Consider the following 7,612-nt stretch of genomic DNA (forward strand, 5'->3'; position numbering starts at 1 on the left):
CCCAACGCTGAGGCCAAGTATATTCTATGCTTAGGCAGAATACTAAGCATATTGCTATATTGCGCTACAAGTCCCATCTATTGTATTAGAAGGGAATGCTTGCTGTTAATAGATTTAGGCTTAACTTCACTTTACACACTCAAGCAGTGAAGAAAGCACTCAATTTTTACTTGTAATGTCACTGGTCACCTCTCCTTTTAGGCTAAACTTGGGTGCGAGTCTCATTAGGGTTTTACTTACCCTCTTCTTGTTCATACATACTCCGCTTAAACTTAAAAGTAACAATTTCTTCCTACCCAACCAGTGTTCGATTCATGAAACTGTCAAATGGCCAGACACTGTGCCGCGGGTGCATAGTCAGAACATTCGACATGCGCAGGGCACTAATTTATAAACCTAATAGAACTCTTGTGGTAACGGAAAACCTAACACTATCGAATCAAGAAGAAAAAGAGATCAACAAATCAATTGGACTAGGCTAAGGCCCATTTCGGCCCACACCTCTCTCGGATCACCCACCAAAGCTGCACCTGGTCCTTGAACCCCGGTTCTTCAGTCCCTCGAGTCTCTACTCTCTACTTTTCTAGTCTAGTCTATTCTTCCTTTTCTTGGTTGACCTCTACTACTTCATCACTAAAAACACCAAATCAGCAATATTTGTTTCGAAAAAGATAGTCTTGTTTGCTCCGACCTCTATGAGAAGCCCACTTTTATGTCGTCAGTGACTCAAACCACACTCATGCTGAGCAAGCACACAGAAACACCCTCTTATTCTTGGTAAGCAATCTGAATCTGAGCTAGTTGATTCATCTTTACACAAGTTTTGTGTTCAAACAGTAGAAAGCTTTGTACTTTCATCAGTTCATGTATGGTATTGATGTTTGGTTCGATTCAAAATAGGGTCTTTTTGTAGTTTAGATTAGTGGGCCTGTCTCAGATTATGGAGAAGCGTTTTGCTCTTTTGGTCGGGGTTCTGCTCTTGCAGCTTATGATTCATTGCTCTGGTGCTGATTTGAAGGTAAAAGAATGAACAAAGTTTTTCCGTTGAGTAAAGTTTTTACTGGTTTGGGGTTTTACTTGATTAGCTGGAAATAATTGAAATAGGTAGAAGAAGGTGCAAAAACTGTAGTGGATCCAAAAGTTTCATCGACATCTGAAGGTTCAAATAGCTCGGATGATAAGAAACAGAAAGTTGTGACGAATTTAGTTTCAGACGGTAATGAAGTTCAAGAAGTGAAGAAAGATAAAGATCAGGGTGGTGGATCAAATAATGGTGTTGGGAAAAGCAAGGAGAAGACCGGTTCAGATGGGGAAGTTGGGTCGACAGAAACGCATAGTGTGGCAAAGGGTGAGAAAGGATCAAATGATGGGAAGAATGGGAAGTCGAGTGAGGAATCAAAGGCAATGGCTAGGGAGGAGGTGGGTAATGCCGGAAATGTGAACCCTGTGAGAGAGGATGGTACTCCCCGTGAGGAATGTGGTTCTGCTAATATGTGCACTGTAAAGGAGAACAAGCTGGTTGCCTGTTTGAGAGTTCCTGGAGATGATGGTATGTTTAACACTTTGTATGTATGGAAGCTCTATGCAGTTATGTTATGTTTCTTAACTACCAAGTAGGTGTTTTACTTTTCAAATTTCATGTTTTGAAGCTAATGGTTTCATAATATATATTGGACTAATGTGATTGTTCAGAATCAAACTGAAATACTTTAGAGTTTGCTTCTATGTGTTTACAGAACTACAGATCCTTATTTACTTGGCAGGCTGAATATATATGATTTTATTATTTTCTTCGTATGATCTGTTTGTGTTGATAAGACTTGATTTGGTTATTTTCAGATTCTCCTCATCTTTCGCTTTTAATTCAGAACAAGGGTAAAGACCCTCTGGTGGTTACCATTTCAGCTCCTGAATTTGTCCGGCTAGACAAAACAAAAGTTCAACTGAAAGAGAAAGATAATGCAAAGGTAGTTTGTCAATGATGCCAAAGAGTTGTTTGACTCAGAAACATCTTTTGTTGGATGTGTTAGTCTTCTTAATTCTTATGGTTATACTAATCCTTATTGTGTTCGACCAAAAAAAAAAAAAATCCTTATTGTGTGCTCCTTTACTTTTAGATGTTGATGCATGATTGTCTTTTCAAAGTATTTTGCATTGTTTTACCTCCACTCTACGCTGTCTCAACAGACCCTTGGATTATGAGATACTCCATCTTAAGCAATATTGTGGACCAATTTTGATATACCCACTTCACATATAACCTGGTTGTTAATATTTTCCATGTAAATCACTCAATTGTCCTTGCAATTTCATTGGCTAAAAGTTTTCAGGCGCAAGGCATTGAATTCCTTTAATGACATTGTGCCATGTGCATTCTCAGACTTTCCATATACATATACATATACATATACATATACATATACACACACACAATCTTTATCAGGTTCAAATATCCTTATTTATTCAAAAGGTACGGATTTTGCCAATAAAACCACTTTTCGGTCATATTTTTCGATCATAGCCAACTAGTATCTAGATATATATGACATGATCATCTCTACAAAATTTCAGCTAAATTGGTGATCATTAGGGTGTCGAAACTATATGATTACAATGTGCGAACCAAATCTGTTCAACCGGAATCGCTCGTGTAATTCACAGTTTTGAATACCTTAATGATTATCATTTTGGCTGAAATTTTGTAGAGATGATCTATTGATATATACCTAAAAGATGAACGGTTGAGATGAGAAAATATGATCGAAAAGTATGTCAATTAAGGAAATCCATGTATATATATATATATGTGTGTGTGTGTGTGTGTGTGTGTATGTAGCTGTGGAACTCCTGAGTCTTCTTCTTAGGTATTTATTGGTTGATTCATTTCACCTATCCTCGCAGTCACGTTAGGTTTTCGATTGATGTCATAGGCTGTGATATGAGCATGCTTGGTATTAATTGCCTTTTATCACCATGGTAGAAGTGGGTTGTGACTGGATGAAATAATGCAGGTGGATGTTTCTGTTGGAAGTGGAGGAGCTACCAGCATAATTGTTCTGAAGGCAGGAAATGGCAACTGCAGCCTTGATTTCAAGGACCTGATCACGCACAGTTCCCAGAAGGAGCCTGATAATTCTTCAAACACCACCTACTTGTTCCTCTGGACACACAGACCTGCCATTGGGATTCTATTGGTTGCCTTGCTAATGATTTTGGTATTTGCCGGGATGTATGTCAGATTCATGAAGAAGCGGGTTTCCAGCAGTGGCTTTAAATATCAGAAGCTTGATGATGTGCACCTCCCAGTTTTGAGCAGTGAAAAGCCAGAGTTGCACATTAATGATGGATGGGACGACACTTGGGATGATAAGTGGGATGATGAGGAGGCCCCCCATACTCCCTCGATGCCGGTTACTCCTAGCCTCTCTGGTAAAGGCCTTGCCTCACGAAGGTTGAACAAGGAAGGGTGGAAAGATTAGTTTGTTAGGTAGACTTGACTTGATTACTCAGAGAAGGGGAAAAGAAGGAGATGATAGACGCATGTTTTTGTTCCTTAGACTATATATTTATCATCGACTTAACATCATCAGTTCTTAACCACTTGAAATTTTGTTTCCCCGGCAAATATAGTAAGCTGAAAATGTTATTTCTAATCACGAAGAGCCTATGTGGATGAATCATCAGACTACTTGATTTCCAATCTTATCTGGGTAGATATGCCCAGAGATATCCCAATAGCATCAGTCAAGGATTGCTAGGCTTAGTAGCCCACGAATGCCAGGCACATGTACTCTATTGTGTTTACATTGTTCCCATACTCAACACCTGCAACATGAGATGCATGATGTATAATCATACTGAATTCATTTATAACCCAAGTAGATGTTGTGTGAAACTCAACGTTTCCCTCCCTACAATCACAAAGTAGCAATGACTTGGAGCTATATGTATTTGAAGGTGATGTGAATACTGGTATGTAATACTTACGGTAGAAATGCCCAAATTCATGGCAAACATGATTTCTTTTAGTCTGCTCACATGTGCATCTCAAAACTACAATTCATTTGTTTATATTTCTGCTCACTTTACTGGAATGTTGGAGGAAACTAAGAAAAGAATTAAACAAATGAGTTTATTTCATTTTCACGATTCATATAATTTTAATCGATTTTGAAGAACTATAAATACGAAACGAAAAAGTAATAGAAACTTTTGCCATTGAAACTGATATGGATGAGATTAAACGTAAGCGTTTAAATTTGTTGCAGATTTTCATCTCCATTACTGATCTAGAAGAGAGATATAAGACAGCTAAATATATATCAATAACCTTAAATCTCAACACAATTATGTAATAGATTACATAACCTTATATTACAATTTCTCATACTGTTGTACGATCTAACACAACAATTATGTATTGATCCTGTTGGGCTCAGCATTTGCTTGATCCCAAGAATTCTAAGTTTTGGGCTGACAAATTGTGAAGAACTGGACACAAGATATAATTGAGACATGTTGTAAAATTCATATATTCTTAAATATGTGTTTTTGGTCCTCAAAACGACAGGTCACACAGTTCATGTATTGTATTATGTTTTAGACAAAACGCCATTACCTCTCCTCACTTCTATTCCTTTCCATTGTCGTATTTCCCAACCTTTGTTTTTTTACAAATTAAACTGGCTTAAAATCCTCTGTCACCAAATTTCTATCTTCTTCCATGTAACCCTATTAATTTTCGACATGTGGCAATTTTTGCGTACTCATCTTAACAGCCTCTAACCCTTGTTAATTTTGTTAAACACTAACTCTAACCCAACTGTAACTCATCCCTATTTTATAATTTAATTTTATTTAGCAAAATCTGATGGTGAATACCAAACGCCAACCCTATTCTTCTTCCTTTTTCATCGACAAAAAAAAAACCCCACCTCTTCTTCTTCTTCGTCGTCTGCAAGCACAACAATACCAGTTTCACAAGAAGTTCATCATTTAGTTGAGAAAAGAGAGATCAGAGATACTATATATTCTCTCTGATATTGCGATGTGAATATGAAACTCCTCTTTTGACTGACGAACTGAAAGTATATTTTGCGAGTGCAAGCACAATTTCTATTGAAGAAGGACTACACTTGCTTTACAAAAACTCACAAACCCGAGATGAATCGTGAAATCAAAGAGCATGATGATCTAAGAGATGAAAGCCGAAGTTCCAATTTTTTAGATTTGGACAATACCAAAATTCTAGGCAGAGACATAATATGAACCTTTCAATTACATGTTATGTTTTTGTTTTGGTACATGTTTAGTGATGCTAAATTCAAATGGCCGTAGCTTTGTGCTATATTTTGTTTTGCTCTATCTCATTAAGTGGATTAATCTTAGTGCATTATGTTTAAGTTTGTTCAAGTTTGTCCAGCAAAGTCGGTCTCCATTTATAGCAGAGTTTGCAAGTCACTGCCATTAGCCAAGCTGTTAAATTCAACAGCTTTTATGGCATAGTTGTGTAGCTGTGTATAACTGTACATAATGTATCGAATATAAGATCTACCTAAATGGCTGAATGAGAAACTACAATGACATACTTAAGATGCTTTGCAACTTATATTCCAAAAGAGACAAAAGAACAACTAAACCATGAACATCAGTAAGCTAAAATCTTCAAGACATCTTCTTTGTATTAATTTATAGAAGAAAACTGATGATACAGAGATCATACTGACATGAAATTGGATATTAGATCCTTACAGTAAAACAAACATGCAAATAAAAAGCTTCAGAAACTAATTTATCAAGCGGAAAAGAGTCCATTAGAGACTTTAAGACCAATCAGGCTCGTAGATCCATCCACTTCACAAGAAAATCCATCTTCTCATTTCCAATTTTCTACTGCAGGGTTTGAGCCAAAACTGAAACACAAGAAGCCAATTCAGCTAGCCTTACCAGCCTTTCTTGAGCTCTTCACCCTTCTCTCATATTCTTCAGATATCAGAGAGAATAGTATCTCTGATATCTCTTTTCTCAACTAAATGATGATCTTCTTGTGAAACTGGTATTGTTGTGCTTGCAGACGACGAAGAAGAAGAAGAGGGAGGATTTTTTTTTTGTCGATGAAAACAGAAGAAGAATAGGGTTGGCGTTTGGTATTCACCATCAGATTTTGCTAAATAAAATTAAATTATAAAATAGGGATGAGTTAGAGTTGCGTTAGAGTTGGGTTAAAGTTAGAGTTTAACAAAGTTAATAAGGGTTAGAGGCTGTTAAGATGAGTAGGCAAAAATTGCCACATGTCAAAAACTAACAGGGTTATAGGAAAGGAAATAAGAATCGAAGCCAATTAAACTTCGTATCTCCCCAGAAAACGAAAACTCGTCGTATGCATGTAACCCGGTTGGTGGGAGCATGTGAGGCCTCAGCTTCACCGGCGGACCTCGTGTCGCCCTCTCATTGCACCATATCGACGCAGCACGTGGAGGGGCTTCTACCAGAATGTCATGTTAGACACCACGTGGAGGGCCCCACCTCCACACGAGCTCTCACATGAGGGAAGGGTACACGTGGAGGGAGGAGCGGAATCACCGCGCTGGGAATCGGCGTCGTACGTGACTGGCGGAGAAGAATTGACGGCTGAGGGTTCGCGAGCATGACATTGTTATCGTATTCTCGAACTCAACCACCACATACGGTACAGGTGGTAAGACCCCACCTCTATACTCAGATTTAAATTTTAACCGACTTTAATTAGTGTTAAATCTCAATTTATTTTCAGTGATTATATGGAATAAAATTTTATGACAATATCCTTCGACGCAGATTAATTTTTGGGTTTGAAAAGTCTTTGAGAATATTGTCGATATTCTCGAACTCAATTTGTCTACTTGCGGTGGTAAAAAGTAAAAAAAGTATCATTTTATAGTGGGAAGTCGGCCAACGACGTGTTTTGACTTGCTCAGTATTCAGACCTATGAACTAGATAGGCAAAACCTTCTATTATGGAGTTTAGCTGCTTTCACATGGGTTCCATCCAAGATAATTAACATTGTATTCCTCGACAATGTGATGTTATATATGCATGCTCCTTCTAGGGTGCCTTATTTGACCTGTTATTGGTAATTTAGTATAGACTAGCTTATAGAAATATTACGACTAGCTGCTAGTTCGTGTAATATTGTTTAGCGATTTCTTAATATCGGAGACTGTGAATAGATAGCTCTATCATTACAAATGTATGACGTTATATATGTTGAGGAAAGCTCAAAACATAAGGAATTTAGACCATGACGATCACGGTGGAACTGTATAGTAGTGTTAACTAACTTAATCTAGCTTAACTAGTCATGGTCCGAATCCAATCACATATGCTCTTGCACCTAATTCCAGGAGCTACATTGACAATCAAAACCCCCCAGTTTTTTTTAATAAGAACAGTCCAATTCAAACCTCCAAACCAAGATACTATTCTCAGCTTACATAATCTCTTCCCTTTGGCCGTTGGCTGTTCATATATATTATACTTATCCCCGACTAAAAGTGGTAATCTTTGTTATTAAAAATGACTTGTTAGTTGGAGAAGAAAGGAATTCGAAATATATAAAATCCTGCAGACGAA

At 37.5% G+C, this 7,612-nt stretch overlaps 1 protein-coding gene across 1 annotated transcript; it reads left to right on the forward strand.

The window, feature by feature from the left end:
• Positions 1 to 712: 712 nt before the first annotated feature.
• On the forward strand, positions 713 to 3,649 carry LOC101312440. The gene is made up of 5 exons (XM_004298848.1): positions 713 to 777; positions 914 to 1,018; positions 1,105 to 1,549; positions 1,840 to 1,967; positions 3,012 to 3,649. The coding sequence occupies exons 2-5, from the start codon at positions 941 to 943 to the stop codon at positions 3,477 to 3,479; spliced, it is 1,119 nt and encodes a 372-aa protein (XP_004298896.1). The 5' UTR covers positions 713 to 777; positions 914 to 940; the 3' UTR covers positions 3,480 to 3,649.
• Positions 3,650 to 7,612: the final 3,963 nt, after the last annotated feature.

This window comes from Fragaria vesca, linkage group LG5, assembly GCF_000184155.1.
Source record: "Fragaria vesca subsp. vesca linkage group LG5, FraVesHawaii_1.0, whole genome shotgun sequence".
Lineage (NCBI taxonomy): Eukaryota > Viridiplantae > Streptophyta > Magnoliopsida > Rosales > Rosaceae > Fragaria > Fragaria vesca.

Coding starts and splice junctions, on each gene's coding strand:
- LOC101312440 (XM_004298848.1), top strand. CDS start 941: ATGGAGAAGCGTTTTGCTCTTTTGGTCGGGGTTCTGCTCTTGCAGCTT. Junction 1,019..1,104: donor GCTCTGGTGCTGATTTGAAG/GTAAAAGAATGA, acceptor TAATTGAAATAG/GTAGAAGAAGGTGCAAAAAC. Junction 1,968..3,011: donor AAGAGAAAGATAATGCAAAG/GTAGTTTGTCAA, acceptor GAAATAATGCAG/GTGGATGTTTCTGTTGGAAG.